The sequence below is a fragment of the Talpa europaea genome (genome assembly GCF_964194135.1).
Source record: "Talpa europaea genome assembly, chromosome: 13".
In the NCBI taxonomy this organism is placed as follows: Eukaryota; Metazoa; Chordata; class Mammalia; order Eulipotyphla; family Talpidae; genus Talpa; species Talpa europaea.
In genome coordinates, this window is record NC_140080.1 from 44,936,930 (window position 1) to 44,962,861 (window position 25,932).

Below are 25,932 nucleotides of genomic sequence, written 5' to 3' on the forward strand. Positions count from 1 at the left end.
ATATACATATATATATATATATATATGTCCTGAAAGATCAATCAATATATCTTTAAGAGGAATCATTACATGCCAACAGGAGATAAGTTTTAAAAAAAAAACTTCAAACATAGGGGCTTCAAAGCAGCACAGGTTTCCCAAAGAAATACAAAATATATAAATGAAAAATGAATGAATCTGTGTTAATATTAAAGTATAAGGAATATATTCTTAAAAATAGTACTGAAAATTCTCTCTTTTAATTGACTATTCACTTTGTTATTTTTAATGTTTCTCACCTCAAATATAGGCAATCATAAGTGTGATATTTATAATAAAAGGAAGTATTCTACACAAATGAACAAAATTTTACTACTATTAATCTAATAAAAAAATCCTGACTGAAAATTACAAAATAAGGTAATAGCAGCTTAGATAAAGGAAACACATGAATTAGTTTACAAAACCATGAATTATTTCCAAAGATGAAGAGAAAAGGTGGTATATTTTCTTTTGAATTTTTCCATCAAATGGTTGTGTTTGAATATACATAATTTTGGAGTTACTGACACAAATTTCAAATTTATTCTTTGGGTCAAAATAGATAATCCATAGTTTCCACAGAAGACACAAGTCTGTTGCTATTCAAGGCATAATCAAGAGGTTATTGAATTAGCTCAATGGAAGAATGATGTAAGAAGCAAGAATTAAGATTAGAAGTTGAGACAAAAATTGAATAATATACACTGATTCACAGTTATCAATACAATGGAATAAAGGCCTTCCCTTATTTTGTGAAAGTGAAAATCTCTAGAGTTTGAGGAATGTCCTATGAGTAATTCAAAAGGTCCCAGGTGATGACACTGTACTACTGTACTTTCAAAGAGTCAGTATCTAAGATGAAATAGGTCAAAATTCATAAATAATGGGCCTCCCCAGTGGTGCAGCAGGTTGAGTGCCATGCTGTGAAGCTGTCTGCAGCCTGGACGGTGTAGGTTCTATCCCAGCGGCTGGCAAGAATCCCACATGGTGCCGCAGACCTCTCCTGTTGCACCCGCTGCTCCCCTCAGCAGTGTATTTCTGTCATCTGCCTTTTCTGCTCCTTACTCTGTCTCTGGTGAATCCTCTCACCCTCCCGCACATCTGGCCTATACCCCAGCTCTTGTATAAAAATAAATAAATCTTAAAAAAAAAGACAAAAAAAATCATAAATAAGAAGAGACTACAAGTTTGTAGGAAAGTCAAGTTAGGAAATTCAAGGCAAATATTTTCATTCTGTAAAGAATTAATTATTTTTTGGGCAAATCACTGCTGGCATTTTAAATTGATTCTATGGGAGCATTTCTCAAAGACCTATTTTACAGAATATTTATTCTGGTGATTAAAGTACAAGGAATAAGGATATTGGGAAATATATAATTATTTTATCAAAGCACTACATCTTTTGTTATATATTTTTGCCTCTAGATTTTCAGCTTGAATAGAATGAATGACAGTTGAAAGAAAACATGAACCAGAAGAATGAAACATCAACTGACTTCATCCTCCTGGGACTGCTACCCAGGTTCAGGCATCCCTACATCCTCATCTCCATTATCTTTCTCATTTACATAGTTGCCTTTGCTGGAAATTCCATGCTGATCCTTCTAATCTGGCTAGACACCCGCCTTCACACACCCATGTACTTCTTGCTCAGTCAACTTTCACTTATAGACCTGGCTTACATCTCTAGTACTGTCCCCAAGATGGTCATAAACTATTTCACAGGGAGGAAAAATATTTCCTTTTTTGCCTGTGCCACTCAAGTCTTTTTCTTCCTCACCCTTGGCCTTGCTGAGTGCATTCTTCTAACCCTCATGGCCTATGATCGTTATGTGGCTGTCTGTAACCCCCTGAGATACACAGTCCTCATGAGCCCCAGGGTTTGCCTGAAGATGGCAGCTGCAGCCTGGATTGGGGGAGCCCTTACAGCCCTTGTCCACACCATCTACCTTATGCATTTCCCTATCTGTGGTTCCAGGGAAATTAATCATTACTTTTGTGAGGTGCCTGCCATCCTGAGACTGTCTTGTGTAGATACATCAGTTTATGAAATGGTGAAATTTGTGACAGCCATTGTGTTTCTCCTGGTCCCATTTATTCTGATTCTGTCCTCCTACACCCTCATCTTCCTCACTGTCCTCAGGATGAACTCTCGCAAGGGCAGGAACAAAGCCCTGGCCACCTGCTCCTCCCACCTTACAGTGGTGAGTCTCTACTTTGGTCAGGCCATGTTTATATACATGACACCCAACTCTTCCCACACACCTGAGCAAGAACAGATTGTTGCCGTGTTTGGCACAGTAGTGACCCCAATGCTCAATCCAATCATATACAGTCTGAGAAACAAAGAAGTGGTGGGAGCACTAAGGAAGTGTGTAGGAAAGTTGAGTAGCTGTGAAAATAGGAACAACTAAATTGTTCCATTCTTAATTTCAGGTAAGCATGAGTAAATCTAATACTTAAGATCTTTTATAGTTTTACTAGAAATCCAATATCAAATTAGAAAGCAATTTGAACTCATTATTTGAAAAGTATTGTTTCTGACAGTGATAAGCTGAAGTCTATGTCATAAGTATAAATTGAGGTCAAGGCAATCTCTTCATTACTGTCAACCTTAATTGGAGATACTCTGGTTAACCTCAACTATTACTATTCTATTATTACAAGTATGTGTCCTAAATCTTTAAATAATAATATGCAGTTATGTTAAAGTGATGACCTTTTAGCTTATACAATTTAACTTTGTGGCTAGATTAATCCTATCTCTATTTTAAGTTAAGGTGCATTTTCTCTTTGCACAAATAGTTTGGTAAGTTATTTGGCAGGATCTAGACTAAAGATAAGCACACCCTAAAATTCAGCTATTCCTTTTTTTTAAGATCTATTTTATTTATGCATACAAGAACTGGGGTACAGATCAGATCTGTGGAGTGGGTGAGAGGATTCACCAGAGACAGAGTTGGTAACAGAACAGGCAGATTGAGAGAAATACACTGCTGAGAGGAGCAGTGGAGCAGTGGGCAAGACAGGAGAGGTCTGCTGCGCCATTTGAATAGCTCCCTGGCTTGATATGGAACTTGTGCTGAGTGGCTGCAGCTTGCTTCATAGGTTGTGTCTTAATCCCTTGCACCACCAGGGAGGCCCAAATCAGCTATTCTAATCTATTCTAGAGAAATTTTTGTACATGTGCCTAAATAGATAAAGTATGGTTAGCTGTTATGGCAGTATTTTATATAGTTAAAAAAATTAATGTTAAGTGGAGAATATAATAAAAATGTATTATGGTTAACTAATACAAATTTAAGAACATGTTATGAAACACTTAAAAACCAAAGACAATTCATAAATATGAATTAATGAATAAATATGAAACATAACGTTGAGACAGGAAAGAAAGTCACAAAAAAGGATGGGTATGAAAAATTAAATTTTAAAATCACAGGGAATAACTTTTTCATGTATTTATCTATAGTGACTAGAAAATTGGAAATAAGTCTGAGGTAGACTAGCATGAATCTGCAATGATTTTATGATGTTTCAATAATTTTTAAAAATGATGTGTATAGCAGAATGTTATGAATGGATAAAATTACTTTTAGGTCTCATTATATTTTTGATTTCCTATGAAAAAATTCTTGGTAAAAATATCATTAAAATAAATTTTTAAAATTTAAGAAATTTTAAAATAAAAATAAATGCATTATACATACACATGTGTGTATATGTATGTATTCTCTCATTTCATTTTTGAACATATAATTTCATCATTTAAGTAATTATTTTATTTTTTACATCATTATTCATATTTGTACAATATTGATTTCTCCTCTCAGATGTAGTCTCCATGTTTCTCCCACCACAGTAATGACCTATCATCATAGTACCTTATGCTCATTCCTCCCCTGTTTTCACCCCTCTCCCTCCCTCTCCATTGCCAGAGATCTATGGTCTGCTTGTAGGTTTTGACTTTTTCTGAAATTTTGTCAGAAATAGACATACAAAAGAGAAAGAATGAAGAAACAAAAATAAGGGGGTTGTAATTGTATGGGGAATATAAAAATAAAATAAAAAAAAAAAAACAATGAACCTGGTCATTTGCACCAACGTGGATGGAACTGGAGGCGATTATGCTAAGTGAAATAAGTAAGAAGGAGAAAGACAAATATGGGGTTATTTCAATGATATGTGGAATATAGAGAAAAATAACAATGGAACTGACTAAATAAATCCCTAAAAATATGACCATAGAATTTATTCTACCTAAAAGGGAGGGAGAGTGAGGGTGGGAACAAAGTAAGGTGGAGATGCAATGGTCTATAGTAAAAGACTATGGGTTTATTGGTGGTGGGTTTGGAGCAGTGGCGTACATATGGGAAGATATGTATCTAATCCCCTAAATCATATAGTATTGTAAACCAGTATTAGCTGAATAAAATAAAAAAGATAAAAAACCAGCAAAGAAACAAATAGTACAATGTAAAAATGGGCAAAGAAACTGAATATATTTTTTCCAAAAAAAAAACAAAACCAAAACATAAATATGGCTAATACATATATGAAAAGTAGCTCAATAATCATCAGAGAAATGAAAAACAAATGCAAGATGAAATGTAACTTCAAAAAGCTATTATAACAAAAAAGAGAAATTGAGAAGATTTTGGCAAGGATGTGGAAAAAGGGGATCACTTGTATTTTGAAACAGTCTTTATGACAATGTTGTGTTTGCCTAAAAAATTAAAAATACAAACAAGAGCAACCAACAAGAACAAAGGACACATCAAGCTGGGGACAATGAGTAGAAATAAACTATTTCAGGCACTGCACCCTCTGAACTGGAACTGTGGAGAACCGGGCAGGAATCGCTGCGGAGATGAGCAAATGGCTCCAGGCACCATTAGAGGAAGATAAGGGCTCCATGGAGACCTACAAATAGCCCAAGACCAGCCACTAAGCTTGTGCAGAAAAGCAGCGCACTCGAAAATCCTACATAGATTGGGGATCACGGCTGCCCAGGTCCCCGCGCCAGCGACCTAGTCTTGCAGGGAGACTCGCAGGAGCCCTCATTGAGGTGAATGTCCCTCACTGAGTAATCAGAAACCAGGTGCTGGGACATGGGAGTGGGGTGCAAAAGGCGCCATTTCTGCAGACACTGAACTGGGCTACAGCCTGCAACCTGGATATGAGGGCTTCAGAACTGAGACCTGGGGCATGAAATTTGGGGTGCAGGATCCCCCCGACAGTGGGGCACAGGAAAGACACAGCATCCCCACGCCATTGAGGCTCTCCATGCCACTCCCATTCTCCTGGACCCCCGGGGGGGGGGGGTGGAGAATCAATTCTGGAAGGACACTAGGAAAGATCTCTGGCGCCACCTAATTACCAGAAAAAAAAAAATCACCAACATCCTGATAGTTGGAATCCAGGGATCCCAAAAACACCCTCAGACTCTGAGAGAGGGTGGGCCTTACAAACAGGGGTATGGAGGGAAAGAAGGCATGGAGCAAGACCCCATCTTGGAACTGAGAGCCAGGCACAGGATCCAGGGCTTGGGTTGTGCCACAGCAGTGGGCACTGCAGAGGGTGAGAGCCAGTGTTTTGGATCTGATAGCCCTGAAACTGAGACCTAGAGTGCAGAATTCAGGGCACAGGATCCATACAGCTACGGGCTTAGCACCCGGTGAACATGGAGGTACACAGCACCCAGATTTAATAAGAGCCCCTGTGTTGAGGTGCTCCCCTCCACCCACCCACTCACACCCCCCCACCCCGTTTCTTAGAGAACCACTGGGAAAAAGCACAGGTCAGCAAGTACAGGTCTCTGGCCCACCTTGTGACCAGAACAAAATCACCAACTAGCTGATTCCCTGTTGGAACTGAGTAAATACAGAGACAGGGAACTATAAAGGACAGCTCCCAGCAACACAGCATCAATACCGTGGTGGAGTTTAGGCCTACCAGTGCCCGTCTATGTCTGGAAAACAGTTTCTGGCACCCCTAAAAGAGCACTCCAGAGAGATCTCTGCCAACACCAGTGGCACAACGTCCCAACACATAGAACTAATTAGAAAGCAAACAACAGGGAGAAGAAAAAATATAAATAACCAAGCAAGCTTGCAACAGAACATACCACAAAAAGAAATATGGTCACCAGAGCTCAACAATGACATGGAAGAACTTCTTGGCCTATCAGATAAAGAATTAATGATCATCATGATTAAAAAGCAGAAAGAAAACAAAAAGGAAAAAGTGATTTGAGACAAATAATCACTGAACTGAAGAATGAAATTGAGACATTAAGAAAAGAAAGAAAAGAAATGCAGAAGATTAAAAGATTACTAGAGGAGATAAAGAACTCTCGAAAAGCAATGAAAACAGAATCAATGAAATGGATTAACGAATCAGAACTATCAAAGATACAGAAATAAAAAGAGCCAAAAGAGAAAAGGAGAGAGGAGTGCAAATGAAGAAGTATGAGGAGACTCTTAGACAATTATCAGACTACATGAAGAGAGGAAATTTAAGAGTCATAGGCATGCCAGAAGATGAGGAGAAAGACAAAGGGACTGTGAAATTAACAAGGAGATAATTGAAGAAAACTTCCCAAGCATGAAAAAGGAGACGAACATTGACATACAAGAAGCAAGAAGAACTCCCAATTACCACAATGAAAAGAAAACTACAGCAAGACACCCAATAGTAAAGCTTGCAAGAGTCCAAGACAAAGGAAAAATAACAAAACTGGCAAGGGGAAGAAACAGATAACTTACAATCAGTTTAACTTCACACTTCTCTGAAGAAACATTACGGGCAAGAGGAGACTAGAGTAACATATTCAGGAAACTTCAAGACAGCAATGCCAAACAATAATACGTTACCCTACAAAGCTCTCCTTCTTCTACAAAGAAAAAATATGGACCTTCTCAGACAAACAGAAACTCCAGAAATTCAATACAACTAAACCTCTACTCCAAAAAATTTTACAAGAAGTCCTAAAGCCAAAACCAACAGAGGAATGAACAAGAAGAACAGAATAAAGCAAGGAATAAAATCACAAAAAAGACAAACAAAATGGCCAACACAGATGCCAACATATCAATATTAACTCTAAATGTAAATGGATTAAACTCATCAGAAAAAAGACACAGAGTAGCAGGCTGGATTAAAAAAACAAAATCCAACCTTCTTCTGTCACCAGGAAACACATTTAAACACAAAAGACAACATAGTTTGAAAGTAAAAGGTTGGAAAACAATCCCACAAGCAAATGGACCAACAAAGAAGGCAGGAACAGCCATACTTATACCAGATGAAATAGACTTCAAATTAAAAAAGGTAAAAAGAGACATAGACGGACACAACATTATGATCAAGGGAATAATACATCAGGAAGATATAACACTCATCAACATATACTCACCAAATGAAGGGTCACCAAAATATATTAGACAATTATTATCAGCTCTGAAAACAGACATTAAAGAAAATATATATATAGTGGGATACTTCAACACCCCACTCTCACCAATGGACAGATCAACAAGACAAAAAATAAAGTCACTAGAGTCTTAAATAGACATAGAACTCATGGACTTAACAGACACCTATAGGACACTACACCCAAAAAAATCCTAGTACACATTTTTCTCAAGTGCCTGGATCGTTCTCCAGAATTGATCACATATGGGCCACAAGACAAACATCAACAGATAGATGAAGATCAAAATCATTCCAACTATCTTCTTCAATCATAAAGGCATCAAGCTAGAAATAAATCATGAAGAGAAAACAAGGAATCTTCCCACTTCATGGAGATTGAAATCCACACTACTGGAAGAGCACTGGACTAATGAGGGGATCAAAGAAGAAATTAAAAAATACTTTGAGATGAACGACAAGGAGGACACCACTTTCCAGAATGTGTGGTTTGCAGCAAAAGCAGTAATAAGAGGAAAATATATAGCAATACAGGCTCAAATCAACAAACAAGAAATAACTCAAAGAAACAACCTAATCTCACATCTCAAAGAGATAGAAAAAGAACAACAGGGCCTCCCTTGGTGGCACAGTGGTTGAGCGCTGGGTTGCGAGGCTGCCCACAGCCTCTGCAGCACCAGTTCAATCCCCAGCCACTGGTGAGGGTCCCAAAAAAAAAAAAAAAAGAACACAACATTAAAGCCAGTAGAAGAAAGGAAACAATAAAAATCAAAGCAGAGATAAATGAATTGGAAACTAAAAAAAAAAAAAAAAAAAAAAAAAAATCAATGAAACCAAAAGTTGTTTCATTGAAAAAAATAAACAAAAAAGACAAACTTCCAGCCTGGCTCACAAAGAAAAATTGGAGAAAACACATATAAATAGGATTACAAATGAAATAGGAGAAATCACAACAGACTTAGTAGAAATCAAAATAATAATCAGAGATTACTATGTACACTTATATGCAAACAAATTCAACAACCTAGAAGAGTTGGACAAATTTCTAGAATGATATAGTCATCCAAAGATGGACAAAGAAGAAATAGAACAAATAAACAGATCAATTACAAGCAGCAAAATTGAGGCAATAATCAAAGCACTCCCCAAAAACAAAAGCCCAGGCCCAGACAAATTCACAAATGAATTTACCAAATATTCAGCAGTGAATTAGTGCCTATCCTACACAAACTCTTTCAAAAAATTCAAAAAGAGAGACTGGGTGCACAGGGGTGTGTGTCCCCACATCACAATTTTAGAACAGGGAACTTTCTTCAATAAAGACTGCTTGAAACCAACAGAAGGCTCCCAGAGGAGCCAGAGGTGAACTGGGAAGTTCGCTGAGCCAGGCCAGCAGTCCCAGCCCAGAGGGGAAGCTGGCACCCAAGGCTGGGGCAGATCAGGCGCGCAGGGGAGTTCATCTCCACATCCCCATTTTAGAACAGGGACCTTTCTTCAATAAAGACTGCTTGAAACTAGCAGACAGCTCCCCACAAAGCCACAGGGAGAAGGTTCCCTGCACAGTCAGAGGTGAGCTGAAGGCTCCCACAAGCCTGGTCTCACCTGGCAGGAAGTTGGAGCCCAGAGAGGAATCCAGATTTTTGAAAGGTAGAGTGAAATCCGGCTGCCCTCACCTCCAGGGAAGTTTCTGGGACTTCAAGGCACACATTTGTAATTAAACACAGAAGGAGGAAATATTCTGTGACAGCAACCATTAACATACTCAAAGTACCACTGCCTCACTAGACTTCTGGCATAACAGTATTTGACTCATTTTGACTGCCAGTTTCCGAAACCCCACAAAGACCACACCAAAAAGATGCAGGCCAGTACCAGCAACGCAGTGTCCCAACACATATGGCAAATTAGAAAACAGGCAGCAGGGAGAAGAAAACTGCATGTAACCTAGAAACTCCTCAGGAAAAAACACACTAAAAAAAGAAAAACACCCACCAGATGGCCATGACAGTGACTTGGAAGAACTTCTGAACCTTCCCAAAAGAGAATTTAAAATTGCTGTGATTAAAAAACTGACAGAAGTCATACAGGAAAACAATAATAAAGGGAAAAAATAATCAACGAGTATAAGAATGAAATTGAGTTCCTAAAGAGGGAAGTAAAAGAAATGCAGGAGATCAAAGAATTAATGGAGGCACTAAAGAAATCTAGGAAAAGTAAAGAAAGCAGAATAGATGAAGTGGAAGAACGAATAAGTACTCTTGAAGACACAGAAATAAAAAGAACCAAAGCAGAAAAGGAAAGAGAAGGATGAAGGAAAAAGACTGAAGAAAGACTTCGGGAACTATCTGATTCCATGAGGAAAGGAAATATAAGAGTTATAGGAGCCCCAGAAGGAGAGGAGAGAGACATAGAAACAGAGAAAATATTCAAGTAAATAATTGAAGAGAACTTCCCAAACATGGAGGAGCTGAAAATAGGCATACAAGAAGCAAGAAGAACACTAAACTTTCATGACGAAAGGAAAAATACAGCAAGACACATAATAGTAAAGCTCCCAAGAATCCAAGACAAGGAAAAAATATTGAAGCTGACAAGAGAGAAGAAACAGATAACATTCAAAGGAAAACCAATCAGACTCACATCAGACTTCTCCAAAGAAACACTACAGGCAAGGAGAGAGTGGAGGGACATAGTTTACAGACTCCAAGAAAACAAATGCCAACCAAGAATACTCTATCCCACAAAGCTTTCGTCCTCTATGAAGAAAGAATAAGGACTTTCCCAGACAAACAGAAACTCTGGAATTTCATTACAAATAAACCCCCACTCCAAAAAAAAAAAAAAAAATATATATATATATATATACAAGGAGTCCTAAAGCCAGAACCAACAACCAACAGAGGGATAAATATCAATGAAGGAAAGAAAAAAAAGTTATTAAAAGGATACATAAATAAAATCATAGGAAAGACAAACACAATGGCAAATACAAATGCTAACATATCAGTATTAACTCTAACTGTAAATGGAATAAACCCTTCAATAAAAAGACACAGAGCCGCAGCCTGGATTAAGAGGCAAAACCCAACCATTTGTTGTCTCCAGGAAACACATTTAACTACAAAAGAGAAAAATAGACTCAAAGTTAAAGGATGGAAAACAATCCTACAACCAAATGGACCAAAAAAGAAAGCAGGAACAGCTATACTTATATCAGATAAAACAGATTTCAAACTCAAAAAGGTAAAACAAGACCCCAATGGTCACTACATTATGATCAAGGGGACAATACTTCAAGAAGAAATAACACTCATTAACATACACTCACCAAACAAAGGAGCACCAAAATATATCACACAACTATTATCATCTTTGAAAACAGACATCAGAAAAAACACATACGTAGTGTGAGATTTCAACACACCACTATCAACAATGGATAGATCAATGAGACAAAATATAAGTAAAGACACTAAAGCTCTAAATAAAGATCTAGAGCACTTGGGCTTAACAGACATGTATAGAACACTAAACCCAAAAAAATCTGAGTGCAAATTTTTCTCAAGTGCACACGGATAATTCTCCAGGATAAACCACATACTGGGACACAAGACAAACATCAACAGATACACTAAGATTGAAATCATACCAAGCAACTTTTCTGACCAAGAAGGCATCAAACTAGAAATAAACCATAAAAAGAAGGCAAGGAACTCTCCTACCTCATGGAGATTGAAACCCACACTACTGGAAGACCGCTGGACTAATAAGAAAATCAAAGAAGAAATTAAAAAATTCTTTGAATTGAATGACAAGGAGGACACCAATTTCCTAAATGTATGGGATGCAGCAAAAGACGTAATAAGAGGAAAATATATAGCAATAGAGGCTCACATCAAGAAACAAGAAAGAACTCAATGAAACAACCTAATCTCAAAGCTCAAAGAACTAGAAAAGAACAATAAAAAAAAACTAAAACCAGTAAAAGAAAAGAAATAATAAAAACCAAAGCAGAAATAAATGAAATTGAAACTAAAAAAACAATCCAAAAGATCAATGAAACCAAAGGCTGGTTCTTCGAAAAAATTAATAAAACAGACAGAGAGAGAGAGAGAGGGCGGAGCAACATGGAGGCGAGGAGACACTGTGAGTAAGATCTCCCATTAAAAAAAGTTAATAGGGAGGAAAAGCGGCAGGTCCCAGTGAGAACTGGGACACGGAAGATAAACGGGTGACTCCAGAAAACTACCCGAAGAAGAAAGTGGCCATAAAAGAGGACTAGAAGGGAGGGAAGCGCAGAACCCTGCTCCCCTCCCCCGCCCACAGAGGCGGCACTCTCTGACCGGCAGAGAGGAGGAAAACAACAAACCAAAACAGCGAACAAGAATAAAGGACGCAGCAAGCGGGACTGTGAGTGGAAAGGAACTATTGCAGCCACCACACCCCGTGAACGGGAGCTGAGGCGAACCCTGCAGGATTCGCCGTGGTGGTGAGCCAACGGCTCCGGGTGCCATTAGAGAAGAACAAAGACCCCAGGAGACGCGCACACAGCCCGGGCTGCCGGTAAGCTTGCTCTCGGCGCGCTTGAAAAGCAAGTGCAGACCAGGATCACAGCTGCCCAGGTCCCCGCGCCTGCGACCTAGGCTTGGGAGACGACCTAGGCTTGCGGGGAGACGCGCGGAGGTCCTCACTGAGGTGAAGGTCCCTCCCTGAGTAAGCAGGAACCAGGCGCCCAGGCACGGGAGCGGTGCAAAAGGCGCCATTCCCGCGCCACTGATCTGGGCTACAGCACTTGTCCTGGAACTGAGGGCTTTGGAACTGAGACCCGGGGCACGAAATTAGGGGCGTGGGTTCCCCACGACGGTGGGGCACAAGGCAGACACAGCACCCCAAAGCCGTTGAGGTGTACCCTACCATCCCCGCTCTGCTCCCTGTCCCATGGGGTGGAAAATCAGCTCCCCAAGGGCTCTAGGAGAGATCTCTGGCGCCACCTAGCGACTTGAAGCCAGCAGAGGCTCCTGAAGGAGCTAGTGGCCAGCTGGGGAGGTAGCCCACACCGGGCCCCTTCCGAACAAGTAGTCTGAGCCCACAGGGAGAGCGAGCACCCACAGCCGGGGCAGACCAGGTGCGCAGAAGAGTGTGCCTGAGACCAGACGCGCAGGGAGTGTGTCCCACATCACCATTTTAGAACAGGGACATTTCTTCAGTAAAGACTACCTGCAGAAGGCTTCCTCAGGAGCCAGAGGTGAGCGGGGGAAGTTTGCCCACGCCAGACCCCCTCTGGCCTGCAGTCCAAGCCCAGAGGGGAGCAGGAACCCACCGCCGGGGCAGACCAGGCGCACAGGGGAGTGTGTCCCCACATCGGCATTTTAGAACAGGGACCTTTCTCCAGTAAAGACTGCTTGAAACTGACAGATGACTCCTGGAGGAACCAGAGGGGAGCAGAGATGCCCACCCAAGATGCTGGCCAGTCCCAACAACACAGTGTCCCAACGCATATGGCAAATTAGAAAACAGACAGTAGGGAGGAGAAGAACCACACGCAACCTAGCAACTCTCCAGAGAAAAAGCACACCACAAAAAGAAAACCAGCCCCCAGATTGCAACGACAGTAACTTGGAAGAACTTCTGAGCCTTTCAGAAAGAGAATTTAAAATTGCCGTGATTAAAAAACTGACAGAAGTCATAAAGGAAAACAATGATAAGGGAAAAATAATCAACGATCAGAAGAATGAAATTGAGTCCCTAAAGAGGGAAGTAAAAGAAATGCAGGAGATCAAAATATTAGTGGAAGAACTAAAGAATTCTGGGAAAAGCAATGAAAGCAGAAATGATGAAATGGAAGAAAGAATAAGTGCTCTTGAAGACACAGAAATAAAAAGAACCAAAACAGAAAAGGAAAGAGAAGTACGAAGGAAAAAGAATGAAGAAAGACTTCGGGAACTATCTGACTCCATGAGGAAAGGAAATATAAGATTTATAGGAATACCAGAAGGAGAGGAGAGAGAAGTAGGAACAGAGAAAATATTCAAAGAGATAATTGAAGAGAACTTCCCAAATGTGAAGAAGGAGCTGAAAATTGATATACAAGAAGCAAGAAGAACACCAAACTTCCACGACGAAAGAAAAAATACAGCAAGACACATAATAGTAAAGCTCCCTAGAATCCAGGACAAGGAAAAAATAATGAAGCTGGCAAGAGGGAAGAAACAGATAACATTCAAAGGAAAGCCAATCAGACTTCTCCGAAGAAACACTACGGGCAAGGAGAGAGTGGAGGGACATAGTCAACAGACTCCAAGAAAACAGATGACAACCAAGAATACTCTATCCCGCAAAGCTCTCCTTCCTCTTTGAAGAAAGAATATGGACCTTCCCAGACAATCAGAAACTCCGGAATTTCATTGCAACTAAACCCCCACTCCAAAAAATACTACCAGGAATCCTAAAGCCAGAACCTCAGAGGGACGAATAACAATGAAAGAAGGCCAAAAAAAAAGTTATTAAAAGAATAAATAAATAAAATCAAAGGAAAGACAAACACAATGGCAAATACAGATGTTAACATATCAATATTAACTCTAAATGTAAATGGACTAAACTCTTCAAAAAAAAGACACAGAGTTGCAGCCTGGATTAAGAAACAAAACCCAACCTTTTGCTGTCTCCAGGAAACACATTTAGCTACAAAAGATAAAAATAGGCTCAAAGTTAAAGGATGGAAAACAATCCTACAAGCAAATGGACCAAAAAAGAAAGCAGGAACAGCTGTACTTATATCAGATAAAACAGATTTCAAACTCAAAAAGATAAAAAGAGACCCCAATGGTCACTACATTATGATCAAGGGGACAATACTTCAAGAAGAAATAACACTCATTAACATATACTCACCAAACGAAGGAGCACCAAACTATATCAGACAACTGTTGTCCTCTCTGAAAACAGACATCAGAGAAAACACATACGTAGTGGGAGACTTCAACACACCACTATCAACAATGGATAGATCAACAAGACAAAAAATAAGTAAAGAAACCAAAGCTCTAAATAAGGACCTAGAGCAATTGGGCTTAACAGACATCTATAGAACACTAAACCCCAAAAAAATGCAGTACACATTTTTCTCAAGCGCACACGGATCATTCTCCAGATCGATCACATACTGGGGCACAAGACAAACATCAACAGATACACCAAGATTGAAATCATATCAACCATCTTTTCTGACCATGAAGGCATCAAATTAGAAATAAACCATAAAAAGAAGGCAAGGAACTTTCCTACCTCATGGAGATTAAAAACCACACTACTGGAAGACCACTGGACTAATGAGGAGATCAAAGAAGAAATTAAAAAATTTTTTTAATTGAACGACAAGGAGGACACCAATATCCTAAATGTATGGGATGCAGCAAAAGCAGTAATAAGAGGAAAATATATAGCAATAGAAGCTCACATCAAGAAACAAGAAAGAACTCAAAGAACCAACCTAATCTAGAAGCTCAGAGATCTAGAAAAAGAACAACAAAAAAACTCCAAAACCAGTACAAGAAAAGAAATAATAAAAACCAAAGCAGAAATAAATGAAATTGAAACTAAAAAAACAATCCAAAAGATCAATGAAACCAAGAGCTGGTTCTTTGAAAAAATCAATAAAATAGACAAACCCCTAGCCAGGCTCACAAAGGAAAAAAGGGAGAAAGCACAAATAAACAGGATCATCAATGAAAGAGGAGAAATCACAACGGACACAGCAGAAATCAAAAGAATAATCAGCAACTACTATGAACAGTTATATGGAAACAAGTTTAACAATCTAGAGGAGATGGACAAATTCCTACAACTCTACAATCACCCAAAGCTAGATAAAGAAGAAATAGAACACCTAAACAGACCAATTACAAGCAGCGAAATTGAAATGGTAATCAAAAACCTCCCCAAAAACAAAAGCCCAGGACCTGATGGATTTACAAATGAATTCTACCAAACATTCAGAGACGAATTAGTGCCTATCCTTCACAAACTCTTCCAAAAAATTGAGAAGGAAGGGACAATACCAAACACGTTCTATGAAGCCAACATTACACTAATACCAAAACCGAACAAGGACAACACAAAAAAGGAAAACTACAGGCTAATCTCCCTAATGAACACTGATGCAAAAATCCTCAATAAAATTTTAGCCATCAGAATCCAACATTGTATCCATAAGATAATTCACCATGACCAAGTAGTTTCATTCCAGGGGCACAAGGATGGTTTGACATCCGAAAATCAATCAACGTTATCCAACACATCAACAAAAAGAAATATAAAAACCATATGATAATATCAATAGATGCTGAGAAAGCTTTCGACAAAGTGCAACAGCCATTCATGATAAAAGCCCTTGAAATTCTTGAGATACAAGGAACATACCTCAACATCATAAAGGCCATCTATGACAAGCCAACAGCCAGTATCATTCTCAATGGTGAAAAGCTGAAAGCAATTCCATTAAGATCTGGAACAAGACAAGGATGTCCACTCTCACCACTGCTTTTCAATATAATACTGGAAGTCCTAGCCAGGGCAATAAGACAAGAGAAAGACATCCAAGGAATCCAAATAGGAAAAGAAGAAGGCAAACTATCACTATTTGCAGACGATATGATATTATACATAGAGAACCCCAAAAACTCCACAGAAAAGCTAATTCAACTCATCAATCTGTTCAGTAAAGTGGCAGGATACAAAATCAACACGCAAAAGTCAGTAGCCTTCCTATACACAAACAATAAATCTGAAGAAGAAGAAATCAAAAAAAACATCCCTTTTGTTATTGAAACAAAAAAATCAAATATTTGGGAATAAATCTAACAAAAGAGGTAAAGGACCTATACAAAGAAAACTATAAAACACTGTTAAAAGAAATAGAAGAAGACACAAAGAAATGGAGAGACATCCCCTGCTCGTGGATTGGAAGAATAAACATTATTAAAATGGCCATCCTTCCAAAAGCAATATACAGATTCAATGCTATTCCAATCAAAATTTCAATGTCATTCTTCAAAGAAATAGAACAATTATTGATGAAATTCATATGGAATCACAAAAAACCCCGAATAGCCAAAGCTCTCCTGAAAAAAAAAGAAGGGAATGGAGGCATCACACTCCCAGACTTCAAACTATACTACAAAGCCATAATCATCAAAACTGCATGGTATTGGAACAAGAACAGACACACAGACCAATGGCATCGAATAGAAAATCCATAAATAAACCCACAGATTTATGGTCAACTAATCTTTGACAAAGGACCAAAGAATATGCATTGAAGGAAAGAAAGTTTGTTCAATAAATGGTGCTGGGAAAACTGTGTCGCTACATGCAAAAAAAATGAATCTTGACCACTACCTCACACGATACACAAAAACCAACTCAAAATGGATTAAAGAACTAGACATGAGACCTGAAACCATAAAATACATAGAAGGAAATATAGGCGAAACACCACATGATATGCACATCAAAGACATCTTTACAGACACAAACCCAAAGCAGTGATAGTGAAGGCAAAGATCAATAGCTGGGACTACATCAAATTAAAGAGCTTCTGCACAGCAAAGAAACAATAACAAAAACAAAAAGAAATCCGACCTACTGGGAGACATTTTTTGCACCCAACACTAATGATAAAGGACTGATCACAAAAATCTACAAAGAGCTGATGAGACTCAACAAAAACAAAGCAAATAATCCAGTCAAAAAATGGGTAGAAGAGCTAAAAAGAAGCATATGAAAAAATGTTCAGCAAGCATATGAAAAAATGTTCAACATTACTTGTAATCAGGGAAATGCAAATCAAAACTACCATGAGATACCATCTTACACCAGTGAGAATGGCACATATTAAAAAAAACTAGCAACAACAAACGTTGGCGAGGATATGGAGAAAAAGGAACTCTCCTGCACTGTTGGTGGGAAGTGCAAACTGGTCCAACCACTATGGAGAGCTGTGTGGAGATTTCTGGACCTACTAAACATAGAGCTTCCATATGATGCAGCAATTGCACTCCTAGGTATTTACCCAAAGGACACAGAGACATCAATTCCAAAGAGCACCTGCACCCCTATGTTTATAGCAGCATTGTTTACAATAGTTAAGCTTTGGAAACAACCCAAATGCCCAAAAATAGATGACTGGATCAAGAAGATGTGGTACATATACACCATTGAATATTACTCATCATTCAAAAAAGATAAACAAATGCAATTTGCTGCAACATGGATGGTGCTGGAAGGGGTCATGCTCAGCAAAATAAGCCAGAAAGAAAAAGAAAAATACGGGATGGTTTCACTCATAGCAGGAATCTAGAATACTTAAATAAGGGACCAGGAAAATGAATAACTATATGAAAGTGAAAATCAAAATCAACAAAATCTATGAAAAAAAAAAAAAACTATGAAGCAGAGACACTTTTTGGGGGGTGGGCAGCGGGAGGGGAGGGATTGTGGTCAGAATGGGGAGGTTGCAATTGTATGGGGAATATATAAATAAAATTTATTATGAAAAAAAAATAAATAAATAAAATTAAAAAAAATAAAAAAATTATGCTAAGTGTTCCTATGCACAGAGAGAAAAATCCCTCTGATAGTGACTCTGATATTTTAAATTAATCTCATTTATTTTATGTACATTATCAAATTAAATACCCACAACATACCTACATATTAAATATATTTCTTCCCCTTATATTTGAAGAAACTGATGTACAGATAAAGTACTTTTCATCTTGTAATTTGGGTCTAATGGAAGCAAATGATGTCATAAAAACCCCGTCAAAATCCATAAAAGCAAATATTTTTAAATTTAACTGCATTGATTTAAGGGGAAAGAGATTTCCTTGAAATAACTAAAAAGTCACAAAACAAATAGGAACACAAAACTCATAAAAATGACATGCCTCTGTGGAGAAACCTGCTGCATGCTGACTTCTTGCCACTAGGTGGCAGCATTAACATAGCCTCACTTCCCACTCAGACTTTTCCTTCAGTTCAGAGATGGTTCCTGTTCCATCTGACTGAGATCTGGAACCTGCTCTAACTTGGTGCTGCAGGATGGGTGGTTAGAGAAGGAGACCAACACCTTATCCTGTGTGGATGCTTCAGTGCCTGCATTGGCCACAGAGCTCAAATGTGTTTTCTTTAGGACCTGTTTTGTTTACAAGGCTATTTGTGCTCTGGAGTGTAACCCTTACTACATGCTTTTGGTTCATTTGTTTTAGACCTGTGGGTACTTCCTTAAAAATTACATGAACGGAACATGGCGGTGAGGAGACACTGCGAGTAAGATCTCCCATTAAAAAAAGTTAATAGGGAGGAAAAGCGGCAGGTCCCAGTTAGAACTGGGACACGGGAGATAAACGGGTGACTACAGCAAACTGCCCAAAGAAGAAAGTTGCCATAAAAGAGGACTAAAAGGGAGGAAAGCCCAGAACCCTGCTCTCCTCTCCCGCCCACAAAGTCGGCACTCTCTGACCAGCAGAGAGGAGGAAAAAAACAAACTAAAATGACCAACAAGAACAAACTACGCAGCAAGTGGGACTGTGAGTGGAAAGGAACTATTGCAGCCACCACACCCTGTGAACGGGAGCTGTGGAGAACCCTGCAGGATTTGCAGCAGCGGTGAGCGAACAGCTCTGGTCGCCATTAGAGAACAAAGAGACTCTGGAGGAGACCTGCACACAGCCCCGGGCCGGCCGGTAAGCTTGTTCGAAAAAGCTGCGCTTGGAGCACTTGAAAAGCAAATGCAGATCGGGATCACTGCTGCCCAGGTCCCTGCACCTGAGACCTAGGCTTGCGGGGAGACGCGTGGAGGTCCTCACTGAGGTGAAAGTCCCTCACTGAGTAAGCAGGAACCAGGTGCCCAGGCACGGGAGCGGGGTGCAAAAGGCACCATTCCCGCGCCAAGGAACTGGGCTACAGCCCGTGTCCTGGACCTGAGGGCTTTGGAACTGAGCCCCGGGGCACGAAATCCGGGGCGTGGGTTCTCCACCATGGTGGGGCACAAGGCATACACAGCACCCCAAAGCTGTTGAGGTTTACCCTACCATTCTCACTCTGTTCCCTGTTCCACGGGGGGGGGGGCATCGAAAAGCAGCTCCCCAAGGACAATAGGAGAGATCTCTGGCGCCACCTAGCGACCAGAAAAAAAGTCACTAACACCCCATAGAACAGGGAAATTTCTTAAGAAAAGACTTCTTGAAAAGGGCAGACGGCTTCTGGAGGACCAGTGGCCAGCTGGGAAGTTAGCCCATGCCAGGACCCTTCCAACCAGCAGTCTGAGCCCACAGAGGGAGCAGGCACCCACGTCTGGGGCAGACCGGGCATGCAGAAGTGTGTACCTGAGACCGGATGCACAGGGACTGCGTCCCGGTTCGCCATTTTAGATCAGGTACATTTCTTCAGTAAAGACTGCTTAAAACCAGCAGAAAGCTCCCCCAGAAGCCAGAGATGGCTCATGGAGGAGCCAGAGGGGAGTGGAGAAGTTCACCCAAGATGCCGGCCAGTCCGAGAAACACAGTGTCCCAATGCATATGACAAATTAGAAAACAGACAATAGGGAGTAGAAGAACCAGACACAACCTATCAACTCCTCAGGAAAGAAGCACACCACAAAAAGAAAACCACCCCCCAGATTGCAACGACAGTAACTTGGAAGAACTTCTGAGCCTTCCAAAAAGAGTATTTCAAATAGCCATGATTTAAAAAGTGGCAGAAGTCATAAAGGAAAACAATGATCAGAAGAAGGAAATTGAGTCCCTAAAGAGAGAAAACAATGGTCAGAAGAATGAAATTGAGTCCCTAAAGAGGGAAGTAAAAGAAATGCAGGAGATCAAAGAATTAATGGAGGAACTAAAGAACACTGGGAAAAGCAATGAAAGCAGAATATATGAAATGGAAGAACGAATAAGTACTCTTGAAGACACAGAAATAAAAAGAACCAAAACAGAAAAGGAAAAAGAAGTACGAAGGAAAAAGAACGAAGAAAGACTTCGGGAACTATCTGACTCCATGAGGAAAGGAAATATAAGAGTTATAGGAATTCCAGAAGGAGAGGAGAGAGATGTAGGAACAGAGAAAATATTCCAGGAGATAATTGAAGAGAACTTCCCAGACGCGAAGAAGGAGCTGAAAATTGATATACAAGAAGCAAGAAGACCACCAAACTTCCACAACGAAAGGAAAAATACAGCAAGACACATAATAGTAAAGCTCCCAAGAATCCAGGACAAGGAAAAAATAATGAAGCTGACAAGAGGGAAGAAACAGATAACATTCAAAGGAAAACCAATCAGGCTGACATCAGACTTCTCTGAAGAAACACTACGGGCAAGGAGAGAGTGGAGGGACATAGTAAACAGACTCCAAGAAAACAAATGCCAACCAAGAATACTCTATCCCGCAAAGCTCTCCTTCCTCTATGAAGAGAGAATAAGGATCTTCCCAGACAAACAGAAACTCCGGAATTTCATCACCCCACTCCAAAAAATACTACAAGGAATCCTAAAGCCAGAACCTCAGAGGGACGAATAACAACAAAAGAAGACCAAAAAATAAAAAAGTTATTAAAAGAATAAATAAATAAAATAAAAGGAAAGACAAACATAACGGCAAATACAGATGCTAACACATCAATATTAACTCTAAATGTAAATGGACTAAACTCTTCACTAAAAAGACACAAAGTTGCAGCATGGATTAAGAAAAAAACCCACCTTTTGCTGTCTCCAGGAAACACATTTAGCTACAAAAGATAAAAATAGGCTCAAAGTTAAAGGATGGAAAACATTCCTACAAGCAAGTGGACCAAAAAAGAAAGCAGGAACAGCTATACTTATATCAGATAAAACAGACTTCAAATTCAAAAAAATAAAAAGAGACCCCAATGGTCACTACATTATGATCAAGGGGACAATACTTCAAGAAGAAATAACACTCATTAACATATACTCACCAAACGAAGGAGCACCAAAATATATCAGACAACTGTTGTCCTCTCTGAAAACAGACATCAGAGAAAACACATACGTAGTGGGAGACTTCAACACACCACTATCAACAATGGATACATCAACAAAACAAAAAATAAGTAAAGAAACTAAAGCTCTAAATAAGGACCTAGAGCATTTGGGCTTAATAGACATCTATAGAACACTAAACCCCAAAAAAAATGCAGTACACATTTTCCTCAAGCGCACAGATAATTCTCCAGGATCGATCACATACTAGGGCACAAGACAAACATCAACAGATACACCAAGATTGAAATCATACCAACCATCTTTTATGACCATGAAGGCATCAAACTAGAAATAAACCATAAAAAGAAGGCAAGGAACTATCCTACCTCATGGAGATTAAAAACCACACTACTGGAAGACCACTGGACTAATGAGGAGATCAAAGAAGAAATTATAAAATTCTTTGAATTGAATGACAAGGAGGACACCAATATCCTAAATGTATGGGATGCAGCAAAAGCAGTAATAAGAGGAAAATATATAGCAATAGAAGCTCACATCAAAAAACAAGAAAGAACTCAAAGAAACAACCTAATCTCAAAGCTCAGAGATCTAGAAAAAGAACAACAAAAAAACCCAAACCCAATAGAAGAAAATAAATAATAAAAACCAAAGCAGAAATAAATGAAATTAAACCTAAAAAAACAATCCAAAAGATCAATGAAACCAAGAGCTGGTTCTTTGAAAAAATCAATAAAATAGACAAACCCCTAGCCAGGCTCACAAAGGAAAAAAGGGAGAAAGCACAAATAAATAGGATCACAAATGAAAGAGGAGAAATCACAACAGACACAGCAGAAATCAAAAGAATAATCAGTAACTTCTATGAACAGTTATATGGAAACAGGTTCAACAATCTAGAGGAGATGGACAAATTCCTACAACTCTACAATCATCCAAAGCTAGATAAAGAAGAAATAGAACACCTAAACAGACCAATTACAAGCAGCGGAATTGAAATGGTAATCAAAAACCTCCCCAAAAACAAAAGCCCAGGATCTGATGGATTTACAAATGAATTCTACCAAAGATTCAGAGACGAATTAGTGCCTATCCTTCACAAACTCTTCCAAAAAATTGAGAAGGAAGGAACAATACAAAATACGTTCTATGAAGCCAGCATTACACTAATACCAAAACCGAATAAGGACAACACAAAAAAGGAAAACAACAGGCCAATCTCCCTAATGAACACTGATGCAAAAATCCTCAATAAAATTTTAGCTATCAGAATCCAACAATGTATCCATAAGATAATTTACCACGACCAAGTAGGATTCATTCCAGGGACACAAGGATGGTTTAACATCCGAAAATCATTCAACGTTATCCAACGCATCAACAAAAAGAAATATAAAAAACATGATAATATCAATAGATGCTGAGAAAGCTTTCGACAAAGTGCAACACCCATTCATGATAAAAGCCCTTGAAATTCTTGGGATACAAGGAACATACCTCAACATCATAAAGGCCATCTATGACAAGCCAACAGCCAGTATCATTCTCAATGGTGAAAAGCTGAAAGCAATTCCATTAAGATCTGGAACAAGACAAGGATGTCCACACTCACCACTGCTTTTCAATATAATACGGGAAGTCCTACCCAGAGCACTAAGACAATAGAAAGACATACAAGGAATCCAAATAGGTAAAGAAGAAGTCAAACTAGCACTATTTGCAGATGATATGATAATATATATAGAGAACCCCAAAAACTCCACAGAAACTCTAATTCACCTCATCAATCAATTCAGTAAAGTGGCAGGATACAAAATCAACACGCAAAAGTCAGTAGCCTTCCTATACACAAACAATAAATCTGAAGAAGAAGAAATCAAAAAAAAAATCCCTTTTGTTATCGAAACAAAAAAAATCAAATATTTGGGAATAAATCTAACAAAAGAGGTAAAGGACCTATACAAAAAAAACTATAAAACACTGTTAAAAGAAATAGAAGAAGACACAAAGAAATGGAAAGACATCCCCTGCTCATGGATTGGAAGAATAAACATTATTAAAATGGACATCCTACCAAAAGCAATATACAGATTCAGTGCTATTCCAATAAAAATTTCAATGTCATTCTTCAAAGAAATAGAACAATTTTTGATGAAATTCATATGGAATCACAAAAAATCCCAAATAGCCAAAGCTCTACTGAAAAAAAAAAAAAAGATGGAAATGGAGGCATCACACTCCCAGACTTCAAACTCTACTACAAAGCCATAATCATGAAAACTGCATGGGATTGGAACAAGAACAGACACACAGACCAATGGAATCGAATAGAAAATCCAGAAATAAACCCACAGATTTATGGTCAACTAATCTTTGACAAAGGAAGAAAGACTATGCAATGGAGCAAAGAAAATTTGTTCAATAAATGGTGCTAGGAAAACTGGGTTGCCACATGCAAAAGAATGAAGCTTGACTACTACCTCACACCATACACAAAAATCAAATCAAAATGGATTAAACAACTAGACATAAGACCTGAACCATAGAATACATAGAAGGAAATATAGGTGAAACACTACATGATTTGCATATCAAAGACGTCTTTACAGACACATCACCCAAAGCAGTGATAGTGAAGACAAAGATAAACAGCTGGGACTACATCAAATTAAAGAGCTTCTGCACAGCAAAAGAGACAATAACCAAAACAAAGAGAAACCCCACCAACTGGGAGAACATTTTTGCACACAACACTAATGATAAAGGACTGATAACAAAAATCTGCAAAGAGCTAATGAGACTCAGCAACAACCAAGACAATAATCCAGTCAAAAAATGGGCAGAAGAGCTAAAAAGAAACTTCTCTGAAGAGGAAATGCAAATGACCAACAGACATATGAAAAAATGTTCAACATCACTTGTAATCAGGGAAATGCAAATCAAAACTACCATGAGATACCATCTTACACCAGTGAGAATGGCACATATTAAAAAAACTAGCAACAGCAAATGCTGGTGAGGTTGTGGAGAAAAAGGAGCTCTTCTACACTGTTGGTGGGAGTTCAAACTGGTACAACCGTATGGAGAGCTGTGTGGAGATTTCTGGACCTACTAAACATAGAGCTTCCATATGATGTAGCAATTCCACTCCTAGGTATTTACCCAAAGGACACAGAAACATCAATTCCAAAAAACACCTGCACCCTATGTTTATAGCAGCACTATTTACAATAGCTAAGCTTTGGAAACAACACAAATGCCCAAAAATAGATGACTGGATGAAGAAGATGTGGTACATATATACCATGGAATATTACTCAGCATTCAAAAAAGATAAACACATGCAATTTGCAGCAACATGGATGGCGCTGGAAGGGATCATGCTCAGCGAAATAAGCCAAAAAGAAAAAGAAAAATACCGGATGGTCTCACTCATAGCAGGAATCTAGAAAACTTAAATAAGGGACCAGGAAAATGAATAACTATTAGAAAGTGAAAATCAAAATCAACAAAAAACTATGAACAAGAGACACTTTTTGGGGGGTGGGGGCAGGATGGGAGGGATTGGGTTCAGAATGGGGGGTTTGCAAATGTATGGGGGAATATAAAAATAAAATTTATTACTTAAAAAAAATTACATGAATGATTCATTGCCAGTAATGGACATCACTATTTATTGCATAAGAGAGTGCATTAGTATTAAAGTGACTGGTAACCACGGAACTATTTTTTAATGAATTTTAAATCTGCATTAATTTAGTTATTGGTAACTTGTGTTTTCCTGAATATGAACATTTACTTTAAAACCATCTAAAACAACAAAAGTAAAGTTTGTAACCTTAATTTGATCTTTGCTGGAGATTTTACTGGAATACTTTTTCATAATTAAATGTTTTATTGGACCAGTATTACTCTAAAGTGATGTACTTTTTTAATTTGTTATATATTGAATTTCTATAGCATCAGTTATTCCATTTCATTTTTGTTGCATATTGGCATGGTGAAATCTCTTTTAACCAAAATCCATTGGCATCAATAACAACATATTTTCAATGTTTTGGTTCTTATTCAATCACATCTCCCAGAGTCACCAACATCATAGGCCCAAGGTCTCACTGCAAATTACTACAGAAAACTATTATAAAAATTCTTTAGACTTGCACAATGGATACAACTCTCATTTCAGCATCTCATTATCCACCAATCATCAACCAATTTTTCCAGTCAGATAGAGAGATTTTAGGTTTATATAAATTAATTTATATAGAATTTAAGTTTGGATTTTGTATTAGACTACAACTTCCAACTCAAATTGCAATTTACTGCATAAGACAGTACATTTAATGCTAGAATCTATAAAAAAAAAAAAACTAAAATTTTAGTGAACTATGCAAAAAAGTTTATCTTATACTAGGCTAAGTCCATCATCAATGTTCTTAGTTGAATA

The 25,932-nt window shown here is 38.6% G+C and overlaps 1 protein-coding gene across 1 annotated transcript; it reads left to right on the forward strand.

Moving 5' to 3' along the window:
* Window positions 1-853: 853 nt before the first annotated feature.
* Window positions 854-2,435, forward strand: LOC311183315 (olfactory receptor 2T27-like; the record flags this gene model as incomplete). The annotated part of the gene is made up of 1 exon (XM_084252667.1): window positions 854-2,435. The coding sequence occupies exon 1, from the start codon at window positions 1,488-1,490 to the stop codon at window positions 2,433-2,435; it is 948 nt and encodes a 315-aa protein (XP_084108793.1). The 5' UTR covers window positions 854-1,487.
* Between the last annotated feature and the right edge of the window lie 23,497 nt (window positions 2,436-25,932).